This window comes from Phocoena phocoena, chromosome 8 (assembly GCF_963924675.1).
Source record: "Phocoena phocoena chromosome 8, mPhoPho1.1, whole genome shotgun sequence".
Taxonomy (NCBI): Eukaryota; Metazoa; Chordata; class Mammalia; order Artiodactyla; family Phocoenidae; genus Phocoena; species Phocoena phocoena.
The window spans coordinates 8,430,140-8,453,375 of record NC_089226.1 but is presented as its reverse complement, the minus strand read 5'-3'; the positions used below and the strand labels follow the sequence as shown (position 1 = coordinate 8,453,375).

The 23,236-nt window shown below is 43.9% G+C and overlaps 1 protein-coding gene across 1 annotated transcript; it reads left to right on the top strand.

Annotated features, from left to right (window-relative positions):
* Positions 1 to 2,942: 2,942 nt before the first annotated feature.
* DDX25 (DEAD-box helicase 25) lies at positions 2,943 to 21,974 on the top strand. The gene is made up of 12 exons (XM_065881272.1): positions 2,943 to 3,009; positions 3,626 to 3,692; positions 3,945 to 3,989; positions 4,496 to 4,631; positions 5,837 to 5,929; positions 6,041 to 6,143; positions 7,642 to 7,756; positions 8,750 to 8,927; positions 16,743 to 16,980; positions 18,169 to 18,331; positions 20,329 to 20,517; positions 21,699 to 21,974. Exons 1-12 carry the CDS (start codon positions 2,947 to 2,949, stop codon positions 21,758 to 21,760), a joined length of 1,452 nt encoding a protein of 483 aa, XP_065737344.1. The 5' UTR covers positions 2,943 to 2,946; the 3' UTR covers positions 21,761 to 21,974.
* Positions 21,975 to 23,236: the final 1,262 nt, after the last annotated feature.

Here is a 23,236-nt window from a genome sequence, read left to right as displayed (position 1 = left end):
ACACCTAAAACCTGGAGGTTGTCAGTTTTAGCATTTAAGCCAGAAGAGTGACAGCAGAAATAGCTTGCTTGTTCTAGGAAAACACAGCTGTGTAACAAAAATGAATGACCTTGACCATTACTATCTGCTAAAATACATTTTCTCCGTAATATTTAAGCGACATCATTCACTCACCCAGTTCCATTGTTAGGCATTCATCAGGGAAAGTAAGAATCAGTGACTCAAAGATATATGCAGGATACATTCACTGCAAATACGTAAAAACTGCAAACCACCCAACAACAGTGAATAATTAAACGTTAGACTATTAGTCACTGGAAATCTATGGTAAGCTAATACAAAAATGCAAATTAGGTCAAACAAGTTGCAAACTGTACCGTACAATCTCATCATACTGCACACGCAAGGCACAAGGAAAGATCAACACACCTAACTCTAGGTGGTGGGATTAAAGGTAGTTTTTATTTAAACCTCTCTTTTTTAAAAGTTAAAAGCCACATGGCACTTTTTACGTACAAATTACAGCAAAACAATGGTTTACATCTTCATATCTCAAAGCCCAATATTACCGGATCAAAAAATTTCCGAAGTGATTATCTAGTTCAACCCCTTATATAACCGAAAAACTAGTCCAAAGGAGTTAAGCGAGTAATAAGACATTTTGGGGAAAAGAGGACTCCTGACAGGTGAAGCACAGTGGTTCCCAAACAGCCATGTAATACCTGGAGGGGGGCCACCAAATTACCACAAAGGAATTTCGTGCGTGCGCTAAGCATTGACTGTAAACATTAAAACAGCCGTCGCTAGACTTTCATTTTTTTTTTTTTTTTTTTTTTTTTTTTTTGCGGTACGCGGGCCTCTCACTGCTGTGGCCTCTCCCGTTGCGGAGCACAGGCTCCGGACACGCAGGCTCAGCTGCCATGGTTCACGGGCCTAGCCACTCCGCTGCATGTGGGATCTTCCCAGACCGGGGCACGAACCCGTGTCCCCTGCATCGGCAGGCAGACTCCCAACCGCTGCGCCACCAGGGAAGCCCTCAATGTATTTTTTGAGGTTAAAAAGGTTTAGTCTCGAAAATATTTGTAACCAGTGGAAGTAGCAGAAAGAGCATTCCCCATGATAAACTTTTAAACCAAAGAAGGAAGCAGGGGTAATAGCCAAAGGATTAGGAAACACGCACTATGATCACTAACACTGGAAAGTAATCCCCCAAACAATTTGAAAATCGTTGCCACGCCTGCCCACCCCACATACTACTGGGATCCCGACCTCTACTAATATTTCGTTTTATAAGCAAACAAAATTCTAACGGAGGAAGAAGTGATTACACTCCGCAGTCCCAGGGCCCTCAAGGAATCGAATTAAAGAAGCTCCTACTGCTGCACGTTTCTGACAAGTGCTCCAAGAAGCACCAGACACAAAAACACGGTCTTTAGCGAGCTCCCATTTCCATGCTCTAAAGAGCGCTTTCCTGAAAAGATCAAGGTATGGAAACAGTGGCTTAGCGGGAAAGAGAGAAACGTCCATCTCTTTGTCCATCTGTCCGTCCCCCTTGGAAGAACCCAGAAAATAACCCACCCCAAAACCCCCACATTTACCTTCCGGTCGTCGGCCACGCAGCTTTTCTCGAGACAGGAAGCTGTCCCTTTGCGTTTTCTACGCGCGCGTCCGGGGCCTCATGGGAAATGTAGTACATCTTCATGGGAAATGTAGTTCTAAGAGCCGGGAGTGCAGGCTTGACGCTGAAATCTGCCTAATGTTTTCTAATCTAGTCACCATTTGTCCACCTCCAACACAACAGAATCTGGGTCCTGCGGTAGGAGAAGAATAATAGGATAATTTCTAGTGCGCTAAAATAATAGAAAACTAAAATTAAAGAACTTGGTCTGATTTTATTCGTACTTAAATTAGTAGAAAGCTATCACTGAGAGTCAAAAACATTTACAATTAGAATCCACATGGAAAGGCTGAAAAGGAATGTGATAATCTCAAAACAGACGACTGAGGTGTCCGAGAGTGACCGAACAGGGATGCGGAGTCTTGCTTCAGCACCACGGAGAGATCATAACTAGGTTTTGTTTGCGCGTTTTTCTAGAGATGCTGATCGAAACCGCAAGATTCCAGTTAGAAAACTGGCGGGGGTGGGGGGTGGGGTGGGGTGGGGATCTGGTTCTTTTGTCCAAATTTAGCAGTCATTAGTGCACAGAATCTATCCCGGACTATGCAGGTGAAGGTAGCAGGTGAAGGTTGTACCGAAAGGGAAACCGTTTTCTCCGGATTGCTTTACCAAGAGGCGCGTATCAGAATTAAAATGAAAATAAGCCAGTATGTGGAAACATCACAGGTATCTAGTAACAGGGACGATAGAGCTTGAACAACTTTACTTCCTCTCTGCATCTTTCGCATTCGAATTCATTTGTCAGATGAAACTCACCAATTCTGACTCTCCACTTTCCTATGCCATTCACTAGCCTTTCTGACATCCTGCAACGCAGAAGCGGAAATTTCGGGGGGACGCGGGCACAAGAGCTTGAAGCGGGGTGGAGGGGTCCTGCTTCACCACCAGGAGAATAGTCTGGGGAGAGGGTGGTGGGGTAGGAGAGGTAGGACACTCGAATCAGTACGGAGATTGCTGCCGCTTAGAGTCCCACGCTGCTGTTGCTCAGCAGAGGTCAGCCGCGGGCGAACGTTCACCACGATAGCGCCCCGGCAGCCTTTCCAACGCCTGGCGTTGACTGGGGCACTGGCAGACCACTACAGCCAGCTCCCTCCTGCGCGGACCCCGCCCTCCTCCCCCGACTCCTCCCACCACCTCGGAGTTCGGGCGCCTGCGCACGGCGGCTGGTCGGCCCCCCGAGAAAGCCCATTGGCCGCTGGGTGAGGCCGGGCACTACCTCGCGCCTGTGGCGGCCGCACGTGCTGGGAGCGGAAGCGGCGATCGCAGCTATGGCGTCGTTACTTTGGGGAGGCGACGCAGGGGCTGCGGAGAGCGAGGGGCTGAACGGCCACGTAACTGCCACCGAACCGGGGAGGGCAAGGGGGTTAGGGGCTAGAACAGCACTCCCGGAGGGAAATGTGCTGGGGAGGGGAAGGGAGAGTTCCGCTACGGTTTGGAGCCGAGTGTCAGATGGTGGTGGGGAGGTGTGACAAGGATTTGGAAGAGGGCCACGGGAAAGGAGACCCCGAGAGAAACAAGACCTTTGGTTTGAAAAGGCAAAATGAAGACATCTGCGGGAGGGAAAGCAGCTGGGAGCCCCAAGTAGACCCTGAGTTTTCTACTGTCCCAATTTGACCGTTAAGCCTCAGCCTCCATCTCATCTATCAACGTGCTTTCCTATCTGCTATCCCTTGCTCGTGCTGTGACCCGCCGAGGACTGTCACATTTAGACTAGAGGCTTATAAAGAGGAATGTCATATACAGGGGCAGTAGAAAGTCTCCTCTGATTTTAGGATAATTCATACAGGAGACCTGCTTCTCAAAGGAATCCATTAATACATAATATCGCAAAGGAAACAGTATTGGCGTGGCCTTCCCTGCCTCCCTTCCAGCCCGTGTTAGGGGGTGGCACTGGGCTGCTTGATGCCTTGCTTCACAATATTGATTGAAATTTGTATCTTTCAATAGTTTTCAAACGTCATCCATCCCCGGAAGAACCTTCAGGGTATTAAGAGTACTACCGTTACAAACGTAGGTGAGTGTTGTTAAAGAAGATTGGGCTCAGTTCATTTAAAAAGCGTTGCTTTCCTCATGTCCCTGGCAACTTTGGCTCCCATAATTTAACATTCAAGACCCTCCACTACCTTTCCAGTCTTTTTACCCACTCTTCCACTGCTTGACCCTTCCTTTGTACACACTGTAGAGTCGGCAGGAGAAACTGGGATGATACGCTGGACGTTCCTGCTTGGCATTTATCTTTACAGTGGTTTCTCTTCCATCCTTTTAGACGGTTCTGTTAATAACACCGAAGAAGATGGTGAAGAAGATGGAGGTAGGAAATAAATTCATTTGCGTGTATTTACTGGCATTCTGTTTCCTTTAATCATGACTTTCACAACGTGGGTGAGTAATACCAACTTAATTGGAAAAGAACCATCTTTGCTTCTGTTTTCTTTATAAATAGTGAATATCAGAAGAAATACTAACTTAGGAGTCAGGATTACTTCTTTAGAGGAAATTGAAATAGAATATGCAGGAATGGGTTACGAATTTTCAGCTGGCAAGGAAAAATTAGGTCTGCTGGCAATAGATGTAGGCTTGGTTGAGGTTAGAGGTTGGTGTAGCAACAGAGCATAAGAATCTGGATCCTCGTGGAAACGAAAAGGAATTCTCAGTGCTGTGTCATTCTTTTTAGAACCTTCTTTTGGAAGAAAAATGAGAGTAGGAACAGTTGCTTGATATACAACCCGTGAATGGAAGGAAGCAACTTGTTAGATGTCATTCAGGAGGCTTGACGTTCCCCCTGCAATATCCCCTGTTTTATCCTTGCTTTTCTAGTGGAATTGGCAGCTAATTCACTCTTGAACAAGTTAATCCGGCAGTCCTTAGTAGAATCCAGTCACCGAGTTGAAGTCTTACAAAAGGATCCCAGCTCTCCACTCTACTCGGTGAAAACATTTGAAGAGCTGCGGCTGTGAGTATTTTTACTTTAAGTGTAGGAAAATTCCAGAGAGCATAGCACAGAACAAACTAAACTGCTAATAATAATCATCAGGATCTCCTTCGTGTTCTAATGGTCAGTATTCAAATGAGATGTGCACATTTTGCATGCAATTAAAATATAGCTCAAAGAGGAACACTAGGATATCTGAATTGTCCAACGACTTGTGAACATTTTTGATGGTAAAATATTTTAAGCTTGCTGTGTTAAGGGGGATAGCTAAGCCAGACACAGCCATATTGCTACTCTCCATACCAGAGTACAGATAACAGGAATTTTGATGACCCAAATACCCCTTTAGATAAGTTACAAGCTTTTACCTTTTTAATTATTTTTTTTTGTCTCAGATGGTATTTAAATGAATAACTTTCCCAAATAGGTTTGCATTTCCTAGGGAGTTATCAACTGGCATTAAGGAAATGTATTTAAATAGGTCGAGTTACTGATACGGACTTATGTAAGTGGGGAAATCCAAAATCCCAATGCCTGCTTTCTAGTTGGGGAGAAGCTTACTTATAATTAAAGGTTGGCTGCCAGTAATCTACCAATTAATCTACCAATTAAGCATGTCCAAAATGTGCATGTCATTGTAGTGGAAGTATTCCAGCCTACTTCACTTTATTCTCTTTCTAACATCTATCCTGAGACCCCAGGAAAGACACATTTAAAAATACTGGCTCAGAAGAATGAGCTAATATGGCATCTTCTGCTCCTAGAGAGAATTGATATAAGAATCACCTAAATGAAATTTTGTTTTCTCTGAAAATTGACATTGAAACGTTAAAGTTTGTCATTGACTAAAAAGAAATAAACAATAAATCTCACTTAGTTTTCTGCTTGTGTGGAAAATAAAACTCTACTGGAAAATTGATGCACTTCTATCAGATGAGTTTTTCCTTTTTTTTTTCTTGGTTCAAGAGAAAGTTCAACGTTAGGCCCTCACTACTATCCTTGGCCTGGGCTTATGACATAACTTATTACTTTAGTGCTCCAACTGTGCAGACAGGATTGTATATATGTTTGAGAGTTGAGGTTTAACTTGTATATTTCCAAATATTACTTTTTATACTCACTTGCAAAGTGGCCTAATTTAGAAATGCCCCTTTCAAGTTTGTATTTCTGAGTCTACTGACGCATCACAGACTTTAAGTATTTGATTTTTTGTGTTTTTTTGACAGAAAAGAAGAGTTACTAAAAGGGATCTATGCAATGGGATTTAATAGACCATCCAAAATTCAAGAGATGGCTCTCCCTATGATGCTGGCACATCCGTGAGTTTCTACGGTAGTGGTATTCCAACTGGTTATTTTTAGTCACTTATATTCAGTTTATGCCCAGGAGCTTGTATTCAGTTTATGTCCAGCACATCCTCTTTTCTACAGACCTCAGAACCTCATAGCCCAGAGTCAGTCTGGAACAGGAAAGACAGCTGCTTTTGTCTTGGCAATGCTAAGCAGAGTTAATGCCTTGGAATTGTTTCCACAGGTAAGGAAAGGCTGGGAGAGAGATGGGAATGCTTGCGGTGCCAAAGGTATTTTAGTAATAGGCAATATTGCTGCAATGATGTGATGATATTTAGAATAGACGTTTTTTCATAAAATCAGAGTACTTACCAGCTGAAAGTCTTAGGCGAGGTAGTAAATCTTTTGGAGTATGTTTTCTTGTCAGTAAAGATAACACTTATAAAGGTATGGATCACAGTTGTTCTGTTCACCCTTGAACCCTAACTTCAGTCACAGTGCTTGGCTTGTAGAAACCACTCCTTGAACATTGAATGAATGAATGAATGAATAAATACCTGCCTCATAGGATTGTCATGCAGATTGAGTGAATTAATGTACATTTTTAGCACCGTGCTCAACATAAAGTGAGCATTCAGTAGTGATAGTTATATAGCTGTAGGTCACCCAGTCCCTCCTACTCATTCAGTGGAGAAGGAAACAGAGGCTTGGAGAGGGAAAGGTCACACGTGAGGTCACAGTTGTCAGAGAGCGACTGAGCAGGGACTAGAACTGCGCTTGCCCTTCTCCCAACCTAGTGTCAGTACATGGAAAGTATCTGGTGATCTCCCTCTTTCTCCAACCTGTGTTCATCGAATTGATTGACAAACTGGGAGCCCAAGTGTTGGGTGCGCTCAAAGCCATGGGGCAGCAAGGATTCCCTCAGGAAGTTTACAACCTGCGCAGCAAGATAACCTGTGGACATGGACGTGGGTGACTAGTGACAGGCATAGGAAATCCTGTGCTTTCTTTAGACAAGTTCAGGGAAATTTATATCTGGGGTTTGATATCATGAGTAAAAATCCTTTAGGAGAAGCTATGCTTGAACACATGTTGAGAAATGTGTGTGGAAACTGTTTTTATCACTTTAGCTGTGTTTCCCTCTATCCCAGATCCTTCATTGAAGTTCAAAAATGCATTAAATATCACCAGTTTCTTCCATCGACATCTTCATTCATCAACAGCCACCATTTATAGGGGGGATGGAAGTAACAAATGAAAGAGTTTCAGGGAACATTCTGCCAGAGACGTGTAAGATGGATTGGACCAAGCAGGGAGTGCTCTGGAAATGGGCAGACTTTTAATATCAGGGAAGAGGTAATGGGGACCACACTCAAGCTGTAATTAGTCTTGCATCCCTTCTCTTTTTGATTCCCAGCCCCCCTACATTCCATTTTTCCTCTACCAAAACAGCGTGAGCCATAACCTGTGTTTCTTCATGACCTTTCAGAGAGGAACATATAAAAGGAAGCTGCTGCTTCATCCTTCAGCCCCTTCTCCACTTCCATACTCAGCATTCACCCTAGATCTATCAGCTGCTCAGTCGTATTCAAGTAAAAATATTCTGTTCAACCAAAATCTCCAGTTTCACTTCTGTGCCTCTCCCTCCACAAATTTTAATTGTATTTCAGAATTGCGTGGTGGCTGTTAATGAACCTTTCTCCTTCCCCCCTTCTCTCTCTCTCCCTCTCTCCCTCTCTCAGTGCCTCTGCTTGGCTCCTACTTATGAACTGGCTCTGCAAACTGGCCGTGTGGTCGAACGGATGGGGAAATTCTGTGTGGATGTTCAAGTGATGTACGCCATTCGAGGGAATCGAAGTATGTACCAGCAAGCCAGCCCTGGCTGATACTTTAAATCCCGACTGCACCACTGACACAGTCGTGGTATATACCTTCTCTGCTTTCTTGCCTCTAAAATGGTGGATATAATGGCACCTATATCATAGAGTTGTTACTGGAATTAAATAAAATGATACAGATAAAGCACTGTGCACACCCCTGACACATAATAAGGACCCAGTAAGTGTTAGCTGCATCACTCCCACGGCCCAGAAGAGGATGCTTTTGCTTGTTCTTTTCTGTGAGGCTCAGTCGTTTTGTGCAGAACAGCTTTTATTGTTTCACTTTTTCATTAAAGTATTACATGCATAAAGTGAAAAAAAAAAAACTTTAAAACAGAAAATTCAAAGGTAAAAGTGAAAGTTGTTCTTTCTTTCAAAAACCTATTTCCGAAGACAACTATGGTTTTGTTAACAAATCTTTGTGTGCTTACAAAAATGGGAGCATTTTTTTTATACTGTTCAAAAACTTACGCGTTTTAAACATCTTATCATGTCAGTATGTGTAGCCCCACCTCATTCTTTTGACTAGCTGTATAATCTTCTGTCATTTATTTCATGTAACCTGTTGATAGACATTTTGGTTGTTTTCCATTTGGGGAAGATTTGTAGGCCTTTCACTGCTGTGCCAGTGTTTCTGTAGGACAATAGGACAATGGGAATGCTGCAGGGTGGCTTTTTTTTTTTTTTCTTTAAGTAACCTGTGCCTCCCAAGTCTCAGAGACGCCGTAACCCAGGGTGGCTTTTAAAATGACCGTGGGGCAGAATCAAATATGCGCGACTGTTATCATTACTGTAAAGCTAGAAACTTGGGAATTTATCCTAAAACTCTGTAAAATCAAAAACCGCAAAGACCCTCAGGGTTGGCACTTGGAAAACCATTATGAAATGTGTTTCATTACCGGGAATTGTGGATGGTTAGAGTCGTTTGCATCTGAAGGAAACCTTTAAACCCTTTTCCTTTGCTCCCTAGTTCCCAGAGGCACTCATGTCACCAAACAGATTATAATTGGCACTCCTGGGACTGTCCTAGATTGGTGTTTCAAGCAAAAATTAATTGATTTGACTAAGATTCGTGTGTTTGTCCTGGATGAAGCAGATGTGATGATCGACACGCAAGGATTCTCAGACCAAAGCATTCGTATTCAAAGGTAACCTTCACATCCAGCCTTTTCTTCCTGGGTCTTCTGTCCAGGGAAGGAATTTCACTTGTCTGCTGCTCCTAATTGTCTTTACTGCTTATTCCCCACTTCTTTCACCTTTAAAACAAGTTGGGTTTTCATTATTTTCACCAGCTCAATGGGCCTTCAGCCTGCTGTAATTTCCCAACTTCTTCATCTTGTAACCTTGCCTGATTGCTTTACTCTTGTGCTGCAGGCTTACAGATGGAACCCATACACAGTGGGTCTGCACCAAATTTTGCCAGTAATCTTGTATTTGAGCAAAATTCTAAAGAGAATTCATTAAAACCTGATAGCGCTATTGTGAGGACACAGCAGCCTGGGATCAGTAGCCTAGTATCTAGTCCTGACTTTGCCTGTAAGTTGTTAAATAAATCCTGTCGATTTCCTAGGCCTCTCTCCCAGGATCACCAAGGGGCTTAAAATTTCAGATTATCAGCCCAGCCTGAACCTTACTGAGTCAGAATTTCTGGGAATGGGCTATAAGAGTCTGCATCGCTCATTTTTAAATAAAGTATTTATACACTGTGTTAAATTCAAGTATAATATTGAAAGACTTGTAATGATAACCAGTAATCCCCTGCCCCGTCCCCTAGAGAATACTGCCCATTACGACATTAACTTTCATACCTTTAAATAACCTGCTCACATTGGTATTTCTCGTTGTAGATTCGTTATATACAACGTTGTTGGTTACATTCACAGCTGGTATTGATATCATTATCACAACACAAATAACGTTCACTGCTGAGTATTGAATTATTATAATTATGTTTTCCTTGTGCTTCTCCCCCTAGAGTTGGCTATTGTCCTTCATTTGGTTACTATCACTGTGTAGCGGTCTTTAATTTTTCTCTACCTGTTTCATCATACATGTCATATGTCAATGATATCTCCAGATAGTCAAATACATCTTAAAATTCCATCAGTTTCTTTTTGTCTGGAAGATCTCCCACACTCACTGTCTCCAGTTTCAGCCTGGACTGGTTGCACTCCCGTCCTGTGGTCACAGCCGCATTACAGGTTTCCCCTGTTCTCATTAACAGTTTCGAATCTCCTGTCTTGTGGGTCCTTCTTCTTGGCGTACTGTTGGTTTACTGAATATGCTGGAAGGTATCTGCTAATGGCTTCCTGCAAAAGGATGTGTAGGAAGTTCATTTTCTAGCCCCTGCTTGTCTGAAAATGTTTTTACTGTACCTGTAAATTTGATCTTTGGGTTGAGTTTCCCTGGATGTGGAATCCTGTCTTGAAAAGCTTTCTTCCTGTAAATTCGGAGACAGTGTTAAAAACAGAAAAGTGGTTGTTTTTTTTTTTTACTATAATTAATGCTCTGTTTCCAGTGTTGCTGCTGGAAAGTTTAATGTCTTCCTGATGCTCAGACTTTTGTCTGTGATCTGTTTTTTCCTCACTAGAAGGTTTTGGAATCTTTTTCTCCATGATGTACTGGAACTTCTCAATGATGTGCTTTGGTTCAGATCTTTTTTTCTTCATTGTACTAGACACATGGTACACTCTTCTCATTCCCAAAACTTGTACATGCCAGATCTGGGGAAATATCTTATGTTACTTCTTTCCCTGCGGTGACCAAGTTTTTAGGAAGACAACCCGGGATACAGTCATAGCAGGCAAATATATATGTACATACGTACACACACATATATCTCATATATATATATATATATATATATATATATATATATATATATATAATACAGAAGAAATAATTGTACACGTGTTATTACTTTGACATAAAAATATGGAAAATACGTTTATTTGAAATTATATATTATCCTGTACTTTCCTGTTACATTAGTGCTACTATTTAAACACAACAACTGTAGAGCTAAACTGGCAATTAGTAGTAACTCATAGGAGAACTAATTAAACAATATGTATGAGAAAAATACAGCAATAATGTTTTGTCTCTGATACAGCAATTTAATCTTTTTAAACATGATAGGCTGCTTAAATTTTGGAGGCTGTGCTATTGTATATTCTTTTTTTTTGGCCACACCACACAGCTTGCAGGATCTTAGTTCCCCAACCAGGGATCAAACCCGGGCCCTCAACAGTGAGAGCGCTGAGTCCTGACCACTGGACCTCCCTGGAATTCCCTATTGTATATACTTAAGATACATAATTATAGAACTATTTATGAGGAGAACGTAAATACGATAGAACTAATTGAACATATTACAGTAAGTCCCCACATACAGGTGAGTTCCGTTCCAAGGGCGTGTTCGTTAAGTCCAGTTTGTTCGTAAGTCCAACAAAGTTAGCCTGGGTACCCAACTAGCACAATTGGCTATATAGTACTGTACTGTAATAGGTTCACAATGCTCTTCACACAAATAATACATAAAAAACAAACACAAAAAATAAAATATTTTTAATCTTACTTTTCAAGTACCTTGAAAGGTACAGTAGTGCAGTACAACAGCTGGCATTACAGGGACTGGCATCAAGTGAACAGGCAAGAAGGGTTACTGACTGGAGGAGGGAGAGGAGGTGGGAGACGGTAGAGCTGAAGGATTGTAAGTAATAGGAGACGGAGGACAAGCTGCAGTGTCACTCACGCCTGACGTTGCTGGCATAGGTTCTGGTTCCTTGCTGGATTCAGTTCTATCTACCCTCTTGTAAAACGATCCAGTGACGTCTGGGTAGTAGCTCTTTTTTTCTCATCATAGATGACATGGTAGCAATGGATTGCATTCTGAACGGCTGCTGCAACCTTCATGTACCATTCTGCATTCGGGTCCTGTGCGTCAAAAACTAACGGTGCCGCCTCAAATAAAGAAAATCCTCTTGCCATTTCCTGAGTCATGAATCTCTTCAGTTCTTCAGTTACTTCCTCCTCTTGTCTCTCTTCATCCTTTCTCTGGGCCTCCAGTTCCATCAGGTCTTCATTAGTAAGCTCCTCGTGTTGCACAGCAAGGAGTTCAGTGAAGTCGTCCTCTTGCTTCAAATAAAGATACTGCACTTCTGTACTCTATACAGTATGGCACAGTAAAGTACACAAAAGCACAACCACTTGTAGAGGGTGCATGCACGTGACAACATACGCCAGACACGTGAACTAACTTAACGTGATTGGACATGTGAGCACACATCCGCATCTTTGAAGGTTCACAACTTGAAGGTTCGTATGTAGGGGACTTACTGTACCTGTATTTAATGACAGAGACAATAATGACACTTTTTTTTCTGTCTCACCGTGTGGTAAGATGTTTTGACTCTCTTTTCTAGTATCCTCTGAACTCCCTGCAGCCCTCTTTTCTTGTCTGTGGCAGTAAAACAGAATACAGTCAAATCTAAAATTCATTTTGACTTGCAGCTCTGCCCTTATTAAGCCCACACTGATTCTTTTTTTTGGGGGGGGGATTTACAGTGTTGTGTTAGTTTTCGGCTGTACAGCGAAGTGAATCTGTTATAGGTATACATATATCCAGTCTTCTTTAGATTCTTTTTTGATACATGTCATTACAGAGTATTGATTTGAGTTCCCTGTGCTATACAGTAGGTCCTTACTAGTTATCTATTTTATATATAGTAGAAACCCACACTGATTCTTGGTATCAGTCCAGTGTGATATCCTCTGAACAAAAGTGTTCAAGCATAGAATACTTAGGAGTTTACCTACTAGCAACAGTGGTTTTTAGACTTGCAAGAATCAATTTCTAGCTCCTTCAAAATGTTCTTCCACTGTACCCGCAGGCTTGTTTCGTGGACCAACTGTTTGTCATTCAGATCCTTTGCATCTATAAATCCATCGTTTAGGTTATCCATGTCTAAAATGTCCATCATTTTCAGACACTCTGAAGTCTATTAGATGTCATCATAAGTGAAACCCCTTCTCCTCAGGGAAAATGATTATAAAGCACAGAGGTGACTTAAACTTGTCAAACGGAAAGATGGATTCTTTACAAATTTAGTAAAGAAATTAGAAAGTCCTCAACTTGGCTGTCCTTTTCTGCTGACATTTTTCGACTTCTGCAGTAGTTTTATTCCTAAAAAAAGGAAAAATGAGTCATTTTTTGCTACAGGTTTTTGTTGCAGCCTTTACAGAACACCAGACAGCTCAGGTGCAGTCAGTACAAGGCCTCTTCACAAGTCATCAGACAGTTATGGAGACACAGTGTGTTATTTCTATTTTACTATAATCTTTTCTCCATTCTCATCCTTGACGTATTTCCAGGTTGGAGTTGGACATTCTTTTTGTCTCAAACTTTGAAAATAGGCCAACATTTTAAATCTTTTCACTGGCCAGCTGCAATGGCAGGCATCTTGTAGGCACACGTCTCAGGTAGCTCTGCATCCATTTCTGCACAGTTAGAAATCTTAGTAAGGCTTCTGCAAGTTTGAAATAACAAAATGACCCAAAACTTTGGTAATGAAAAGCTCAGTATCACAGGTAAGCATATTGTATGTGTTTTTAAAAGTATTGTGTACAAAGGATGCAGGACATTTAGCTGGTAAGATCTTTTCATGTTCTTTGATAAAGAATTTATAGACTGAATGGAATATGCCAGAATATACATTTGCACTGTCTGCCGCTCGTGCAGGGAGTTGAACAAAGGCTACTTTGTATTTGGATACAATGTCAACAGTCTTTTGTTGTATATTTTCTGTGTTGTATAAAAACTTCATAGAAGCCAAAAAGATGTTTTGAGACTCCATTTTTTCAAAACCAAATACCTAAGAGATGGGAGGGGTGGGGCGTGTATTTTGTGTTACCGTGATTTGAAATCTCACTGGATATACTGTAGAAGCATGGTCTCTGGTAAGATCTGAGACACTCCACTCTACACTGAGAGAGGAAAGACGTCTGTTATCAAAAGTTCCCACCTTGTTCACCCGCAGGACACTTTACTTGCAGCCTCTGAACCAGGAAATGTAACTTGACTCAGTTTCATAGGGCTGGCAAGGGAAAGATAGAGTCACATGTGTCCCTTTGCATGGTGTGGGCAGACTAATTCAGCAGAGCACTGGTGTGTTTGGAGGAGGCAAAAAACTTAATTTAGAAGTATTGCCTGTCTCATCCTGAACTTGTGCGATGCAGTTTCCATATTTGCTTTCCACATCCCTTCTCCACCAGGCCTAGTCCCGAATTCATCCCTTCATTTGTGCAGTCCGCTCTGTTTCCATTATTTACCTCTTTAACCCAGTTGTATGTGTCATTCCATCCGTCACTAAAATAACACAGTCGGTTAGCCTTTTTCTGTCCTGTCTGGATCATACTGGCATTGTCCTCTGTTTCTTTTCCATAGCTTCCTTTTCTTGTCTTATGGATGCAAAACATCCATAACACAAGAAAGATACGTGATATCTACAGTTATCTCTTTGAGGATATTAATTATAGCATTAAATTTTTTTCTGTTCTCAACCCTGACTCTGAGTGATTTGAGTTTCCTTTTATGTTTGTTGGCTACAGTCTGTCTTTGTGACGGATCTTTCCTCCTCACATCTGGTGACCCTGCACTAGCCTTTCATAACCCAAGCTGAGGAACTAGAAAGCGTATTTATCGACAGCTCTTATTTATCGGCGGTTGGGGCGTGTGACTTGGAAGCTTCACTTTAGGACCCTTGTCACCTGGAGGTCTTTAGGAGTATGTAATGTCTCTGATCTCCTTCCCGGGACACTCGGTTGCTGGCATCCTGGGAGCAGAGCAGGATGCTCTGGTGGATGGGCTGGGAGGGGTCCACCGTTCAGTATACGTATTTTCACTTGATCCCCTGTTCAGCTGTCTGCTTCACCCTCACCTTCTGCTGAGGCTCTTCTGCTTGTACAAGCTTAGCTGCCAAAGAAGGGTGGGGTCCATCTGCTCCTTGTATATATTTTCATCCAGCCTTCCTGTTTAAAAAAATGTGGGCCCAAGATCAAGCAAGACTCCCTTCTTGCCATCCCCTACCAATAAGTTGGTATGTTTAAATGTAACAGTGAATAAAAGATGCGGAAGTCCAGGGAAGATTCAATAGTCAAAAAGGGCTTTTCTACTAAAAAGAATATTGAGTAAAATTAGGGTATTCATGTTGGTTGTTCATCCCTCCATTGTTCAGTTTTCCTTTCTTTTGCTTAAAATACATTAAATCACAGCACTGTCCAATAGAAATATAATGTAAGCCACGTGTGTAATTTAAAATTTTTCTAATAGCTACATTAAAAAAGAAACAGGTGAAATTCATGTTATAGACTATTTTATTTAACGTGACATATCAAAAATAGCATCTTAGCAAGTAATGTTATCAACCTAAAAATTGTTAATGAAATATTTTGCATTCTTTCTTTTCATACTAAGTCTTCAAAATCCAGTGTGTTCCGCAGAGCAGCCCATGTTTCCTTCCCTTGGGCAATTTGTGTAAGTTTTCTTTCTGGAATGAAATGGCCGCAGCCTGGGGCTACCAGTCCTAGTGCCCTCTTTTTCCAGGTGAAGGGTGTGGGAGAGCAGATGGCAGAGCGACGCAGCCTGCTGATACAGCTTCTCCTCATGTCTTCTCACAGCCTTCACCCCACCCCACCAGGCCTCTGGCCTTGCACGTCCTAGGCCTCCCAGTGGTTCTGAGGGAACCGCTGTCTTTGCATCAGCACTTCCCTCTGTAGCGCTCGTATTGTAGCTTCATCCACTTTCTTGGTTATCACACTTTTCCGTCTTGCAAAAATATATTGAAACATCCACCCGTTTCTCTTATCTTATTCTGCACGTTTTGTGAGTTCATATCTTAATCACTTTATAGTCACATTAGTGGGATGCTGGACGCTGAGAAGGTAACAAACGTAGCCTCCCGTGGCCAACCAGAAATCGGTCCGATTGTTGTTTGAAAAGCTCCCAGATGATTCAGGTCCCAGGCTTGAAATAATGTTTGGGAATCGGTGGACTGTATGAGCTCACCTGCTCCCTTTTAGCCCTAACAGCTTACTCTCTTAGTGCTCTGTTGTCTTCTCAAAGGCAGTGATTCCTCTCTGGTCTCTCTTCTATTTTGTTGTTTAAAGAATTAACTTTTTAATTGATGTCTAAAATATGTACAGAGAAATATACAAACCCTAAGTGTACTGCTGGGTGAACTATCCCAGAGAGGCTGTGCTCGTGGGACGGTGGCCCAGGTCAAGACACAGAACTTCACTGGCACCCCGGAAATCCCCTGCAGCCCCTTTCCTGTCACCCGCCCCTCTCTCCTCCACAGGCTTAGCTGTATCCTGACTGCTGACTCCGTGCATTCATTTTGCCTTTTTTTTTGAATTAGCCTCTGTTCACTGTGGGTTCAGTTTACATTCCACGTGCAGTAGCAGCTTCCCCGGCTGCTCCCCTTTTACTTACATCCAGGTTCTTCCCATTCCAAATAGACTTAATGTGGCTGTTCTTTCCCGCCCCAGAGATAGAACGCCTGCCATCGAATGATGAGCCTCTGTGCCCTTCATCCGCATGGAACTTGTGTGGGATGATTGCCGTAAACAGCACCTAGACTGACACCCTAGGCTTCACGAGCCCATCTCTCCTAAGGAGAAGACTGGCGTGAAAACCCAGATCACTTACCTACACTTCACTCTGGAGCCCCACATTCAGTGTATCCATTTTCCCAGATTCTCGGTGGGCAGGAGGGCCTGACACGTGGCGCTCTGCAGCAGGTGTAGTTGTCGTGGCCGCAGCACGTTTCACGGTGACCCCAGAGCGGGAGCAGGGGCGTGGGGGGCAGCTGATGGCCGTGGGCGTCAAGTGCTGGAAGCGGCCCCCCTAGGAGAGGGACAGGCCTGGCCATCGGGTGACGGCCTTCTTCCCTCCTCTCTCGTAGAGCTTTACCCTCCGAGTGCCAGATGCTCCTCTTTTCAGCGACCTTTGAAGACTCCGTGTGGCAGTTTGCGGAGCGAATCATTCCTGACCCCAACATTATCAAGTTACGGAAAGAGGAGCTGACCCTGCACAACATCCGACAGTATTATGTGCTGTGCAGGAATAGGAAAGACAAGTACCAGGCTCTGTGCAACATTTACGGTGGCATCACCATTGGCCAGGCCATCATATTCTGCCAGGTGAGTCTGCCGGGACTTGTCTTACTCGTGCCCGGGTTTCTGTGCAGGTGGAGCCGGGCACCGTGTTCGGTGCTTTTTGTACATTATGGTGTTTAATCTTCAGAGCAACTCTGAATAGAGGTTATCTGTATTTTATGGGTGAAACTGAGGTAATGGAATAGGACCTCAATATGGTGTGAAGCAGAGGGCATCCTTCTTCTATTTCTTCTTTTCTTTCTTTCTTTTTTGGTCGCGCCGTGCCACGCCGCTTGTGGGATCTCAGTTGCCTGACAGGGGATTTAACCTGGGCCACGGCAGTGAAAGCCTGGAATCCTAACTACTAGGCCACCAGGGAACTCCCTGGGCATCCTTCTTTTAGAGGGACTGCTTCTAACACTTGCCCATTCAGGTTGATGTTTATTGTAGTGTTTCCATAGATACCCTTTATCAGGTCAAGAATGTTCTCTTCTACTCCTAACTTACTATGAGCAAAGTAGCCACTCAGTCACTCACTATTAACAGCCCCTTGTTTTTATTTTCGTATTTGCTTTTCCTACCTGACGTTTTTCGTGTTCGTGTCTTGGTTGTATTTTTTCACCACCATGTGCACACTGTCAGCTCCATGAGGGCAGGCTCTCACCTGTTCCACTCACCTTCATGCCCCCGCCCTAGAATAGCCCCACCCAGCACTTGGGTGGCCCTGGAAACATGCTTGTAGAGTAAAGGAAAGCTCAGCTCTGCCACGTGACCATGTGACAACTAGCCATGTGACCTTGGGCGAATCACTTAATGGTTTTAAGCTTTGGGTTTATTTTTCAGTTTTTTAAAATGAACTTAGGTAGCTACCTCATCAGATCATTATGAAAGCAGATGAACGTGATGCACGTAAAGGTTTTAGCAAAGTGCCTGGCGTACACAAGGATGTCATCATTGTTAGGTTACCTCATTTTGTCATCAGACCACCATGAGAGGTGGGTGGAGCATCTTCTCCGTTTCAGGGCTGAGAAGCCAAAGCTCTTACAGGTTGAGAGGCTGTGCCCCTTAAAAGCACAGGGGAGGGAGAATCCCCTGCCACATTCTCAGATCCCTCTAGGCCCCAACGGGAAGGTGAAGCAAAACTCCTCTGCAGCATCCAGCTCCCATGCCCTGCAGACACATAGCCAGGCGGCTTCAACTTGGGCGCCGTGCTGGGTTTTGATTTTCATGCAGACTCGTCAGAATGCCAAATGGTTGACTGTGGAGTTGATGCAGGATGGCCACCAGGTGTCTCTGTTAAGTGGAGAGCTGACTGTGGATCAGCGAGCTTCCGTCATTCAGAGGTTTCGAGACGGGAAGGAGAAAGTTCTTGTAACAACCAACGTCTGTGCTCGAGGTGTGTATGTGTACGCACTTAAAGTCAAGTTTATTGAGGTATCGTTTACGTGTGACAAAATTCTCTCTTTTTAAGATACGTTTCAGAGAGTTTTGACAGACATATATAGTCACGTACCCGTCATTGTGATCAAAATACAGAACATCTCCATCTCCCCCCAAAATTCCTCAGTGCGCATTTTCAATGAGTCTCTGTAACTGGTGACCCCTGCCAGCTACTGACCAGATCTCTGTCTCTGTATTTTTGTCTTTTGCAGAACGACACGTAAGTTAAATCATACAGTTGGTAGCCTTTGTGTCTGATTTATTCTACTTGACACCATAGTTTGGAATTCATCGATGTTGTTACACGTATCAGTAGGTCATTCCTTGCTATTGCCGAGTAGTATTCCGTTGACTGGGTCGTACCGCAATCAGGTCTTCCTTTCACCAGCTGGTGGACATTTGGATGGGTTACAGCTTGGGGCTGTTTGGGCTAAAGCTGTAATAAACATTCATGTATAAGGCTTAGGTGGACATATGCTTTCATCTCTCTTGGGTAAATGCCTAGGAGGAAGATTTCTGGGTCATGTGGTAAGTGTATTTTTAGCTTTATAGGACACTGCAAAACTGTTCTCCAGAGTGGCTGTACCCTTTTGCATCTCTACCAGCAACACAGGAGAGTTCCAGTTGTTCTCCATCCCTGTCAGTAATTGGTATTGACACTCTTTCTTCATCTTAAGCTTTCTAGTAGATGTGTGTGGTATCTCGTGTTTTCAACTTGTGTTCCCTAACGACTAATGATGTTGGTCATCTCTGAGGTGTTTTTAATTTTAAAACTGTTGACTACTGGAAGAAAAATCTTTGTTTTTTCAAGAGGAGGGCCTTCGTACTTTCCTCATTCCTCCTGTATCCTTGCCTACACCGCATACTCAAACCATGTTTCCTAATTTATTACTAGTTCACCAGATAGAACCGAGGACCTGCCATGAGTGCTGAGCTTGGCATTTGGAGGAGTAGCCTAAAAAAGGATGAGGTTCCTTCCCCTCGGGAGCACGCTGCCTAGACTCCTGACTCTCTAGACCAGCACTAGCCAATAGAAATTTTTGCATTGATACAAATCTCCTATATATGGTGGCTGCTGTGCACTTGATGTGTGACTAGTGTGGCTGAGGAGCTGGATTTTTAATTTGAGTGAATTTAAATAGCCATGAGGCCAATGGTTACCATACTGGACAGCACAACTCCAGACCCCAGAGAAAAGAGGGCGCAAATTGCTCCAGAGTCAAAGCACAGTACAGGCAGGACAAGGATTACGACCCAGACAGCTTATTAGTGTTGAGGAATGGGGGCACTAGGTGAGCACACACGTTAGCAGTGGAAGGTATGAAAGGAAGGGGAGGACTCTTGGAAGTCTCGAGTCGTTTGTACTTCATCCTGTACTGTTTGGGCAGCTGGATTCTAAACACAAGTGCTCTGGACGTTGCTGTGGTGACCACGGTGACGATTAGAGGAGTGGGAGATGAGGGACTGGGGAGACCAGTCCGGAAATTGTTTTAACAGTTGAGGCAATGGATAAAATGGCCTGACGAGAACAATGGCCGTGGAATGGGGTGGAGCTGGGGCCCTGTGATGGGTAAGGGGATCTGAGACTAAGGGGCTTGCTGCGCACTTAGCACAGTGGGGGTGGAGAAGATGGAAGGGCTCTGTGACCTGCTGAGAGCCCCTCCCCAGCACACAAGCGCACGCGCACACACACGCACACATGCATGCACACGCGCTTTGTACATATTTAGACTTACGTATAATTCGCTTCTACTGACACTCTTATCCGGCATCATAGACATACATACTTGCAAGCAAACTGCCTGACCAAAGGACCTATTTCATTTACGTAAAAGCAGGTGTGATTTACAGATTGTGTCTATTAAATGAGAATTCCCTTGGCAAATGTGGTTCTTGAATAGCTATGTCCTGAGGAAAAAGTTGCAGGACCCTGCAGTGTCGTTCCTCTTCCAGGGATTGATGTGAAGCAGGTCACGATTGTTGTGAACTTTGACCTGCCTGTGAACCCAGCAGAGGAGCCGGACTATGAGACCTACCTCCACCGTATTGGGCGGACAGGCCGCTTTGGGAGGAAAGGCCTTGCCTTCAACATGATCGAGGTGGATAAGCTGCCCCTGCTGATGAAGATCCAGGACCACTTCAGTGAGTAGTACCCTTCATGCCCAGAGCTGTGGACCTGCCCACGTTGACAGTGACGATGTGTGTCATGGACCTCGAGCCCAGAGGCTTGTGATCGGGTGGGGGCAGGAGCCAGGGAGTAGGCTTCTACTTCTCAGTGCCAGAGTTCCTAACAGGAGGCGGGGGTAATTAAAGGAAGCTGTGAAAACCAAGTGGAATTGATAGGAGCTCGTATTTCTATCTTATTGCTCATTCTGGGATCTGGAGCAGATTTTACGTCCATGAAGAACCACCCTAGGCAAAGTAATAAGCTCCTTTAAGATGATATTGTGTCCCCAGCTTCCTTTTTTATGTACATTTTTCCCTTCCTGTTGCCCCAGCGACCAACTAGGACAGTCCTAAATCCTGAGGCCTGCTGCCTTCCTCCAGTGCCCGCCCGCCCCTCCCCCCCCCCCCATCTAAACAAGGCAGGCTCTGCTAACCCTCTGGGGCTCTTGGACAGGCGTGTTGCAGTCTGGTGGAAACTTGAAGGGTAACAGAAGCTGAGATGTCCCCCTGCCCCAGGGCCCTGGATAGATACGGCTGCGGAGCAGGCGAGGAAGAACCCTCGCAGGACTCCAGATGTATCTTTCACCTTTAGGACAATGGTACTTAACCTCTGTGGGAAGCAGAGGACACTATCCCCGGGGAAATGCAACAAGCACATATGTGCAGTTTGGAATATAATTTTAAAAGGTTTGCAGGCTGGCTGCGGACCCTTCAGGGAGGTTGATTAAGCACCCCTGCATTAGGATAATGGAGGAGGGATGGGGGCGGAGAAAGAACCATTAAGATCACTGTTGCTGTGGTAATCAACACTCCCCGTTGCCATTCAGCAAACCTGCCCCCTCAGTGCACACGCCCACTTCACCCTCCTGAGCTCAACCAGGCACCTTCCCAGGTTCCCCTCTCTGCACTCTGGCGATTTTTTTCTGCCCCACAGTATTTAGACATGTATGTTGTCTTGTCTGGTGCATTTGATGCCATTGCAGTTAGTATGGATTGGTTATTTGGATACCATCCCTTCCTTACCTAATCGAGAGAATGTCCCAGTATCTCGAGGCTTTCCATACAAGGTGTCTCTATCTTCAGAAATGCAATTGGATGGAATGAAATTTCGTTTAGGCCCTGGGATAAGACTGTTCCATTCTCTTTTGTTCTTTTAGACAGCAGTATTAAGCAACTCAACCCTGAAGACATGGACGAAATCGAAAATATTGAATATTGAAGAAAGAACTTTATCGTTTACAAGTGTTCTGGTTTATGTGACAATGTAGGTTTTGAAAGTGATTTTTTACGTTGAGCCTTTTCAACATGAAACTGTTAATATATGGCAAAATAAATGTTGTGGTAGCCTTAGTTTTAAGACCTGAGGTCTTTCTGAACCAAATTGATGTGAAGCACTTGATCCTTTTGAATAAATAAAGGGAGATTATTTCTTATTCCAGTCTTTTCACAGATAAACATCTTTGCGTGGGCTACTGGGTTGTTGTGGGATTTAGTTTATAGAATCTGAGCAGGTCATGCCGCTTGTGAATATCTCATGGTGCCGCGAGATGGCAGTAGAACGTCACTGTTTCTGGAATTTGAGTTGGTCAAGTGAAAAAACCACACGTCTTCAGACTTGCTCACTGCTGCCCCTCCCACCCCTAGTGTCTTCCCTACCTCCCCCTCGCCCCCTCCCCACACATGCACGCACCCTTGCACCCCCCGCACAGACACACACTCTCACGTGTGAGTGCAGGGTGAAACCTTCACAAAGTAAAACGATTTGAAAGAGTATTTTGCTGCTTTTTTAGTGTTTCAACCAACACAGAATTTCAAGATATTGTTCTGTTTTACTTCTTAATGTCTTCAAATTAGAGAAGATTTAATCCATCATCAGTTATGTCGTAGTCTCTGAAAATGTGGCTTTATTATAGACATTTCTTAAAAACAGGCAGTGGAGGTGGGGGGAACCCACTTGCCTTAGTAAAGAGGTGACACTTCAGGGAGCCAAAGGGTTTCACTTTTAAGAACTTAAAGGTGTATCTGAGAGTCCTGGATGCTTTCCTGCAAGTCCCACTGAGATGCTTCTCATTTCTCACATTTGCTCCTAAAAAGTGAAACAGTGGGCTTGAGAAAAAGGGGGGGAAATTGATACTCTCCCAGAAAGCCTGAGCAGGTTTTGCAGCCCACAGCCAGAGCTGGGCCCCAGCTCTGTCACAGCAGACTGCCACCAGCAGCCTCAGTGAATGCACCTGTCATCCCGGTGTGGAGGGGTGTTTCTGGCCTATGTCTCCTGATATCCCACGTGCATGTCACCTGCCCGTGTTGTATCCTGTGGGCAGGGCTCAGAAATACATGAAAATCGTTCAGCCTCCTCACCCCACAGCATATATTTATCGTACACCCCTTTTGCTAAGCACTAAGGAAGAGAGATGAATAAGATGTACCAGTCACTTCAGAATTCAGAGTCTCACAGCAGAGACTCAGAATAAGCCAACATTATTTTAATAATGGTCTTTGCTTAAGGAAGGGGTTCAGAGGAGGCGCCCCAAACACCGTCGGGGCCGGTTTCCCAGAGGAGAAGACATCGTGTCTCCTCTCATAGGAGAGAACGTGAGTTGCACGGTGCCTCTCCTCAGGTACTTAGCACCCCCTTGCACTCCCCTAACGTAGATCCACTGAGTCAGTGTTCCAGATCCAGCTGATTGCCAGAATT

What these genes read in the sequence shown, in the direction of transcription:
- DDX25 (XM_065881272.1), top strand. Translation starts at nt 2,947, where the DNA reads ATGGCGTCGTTACTTTGGGGAGGCGACGCAGGGGCTGCGGAGAGCGAG. An exon ending in TACTACCGTTACAAACGTAG is followed by an intron (nt 3,693 to 3,944) that starts GTGAGTGTTGTT and finishes CCATCCTTTTAG; the next exon opens with ACGGTTCTGTTAATAACACC. An exon ending in CGCCATTCGAGGGAATCGAA is followed by an intron (nt 7,757 to 8,749) that starts GTATGTACCAGC and finishes TTTGCTCCCTAG; the next exon opens with TTCCCAGAGGCACTCATGTC.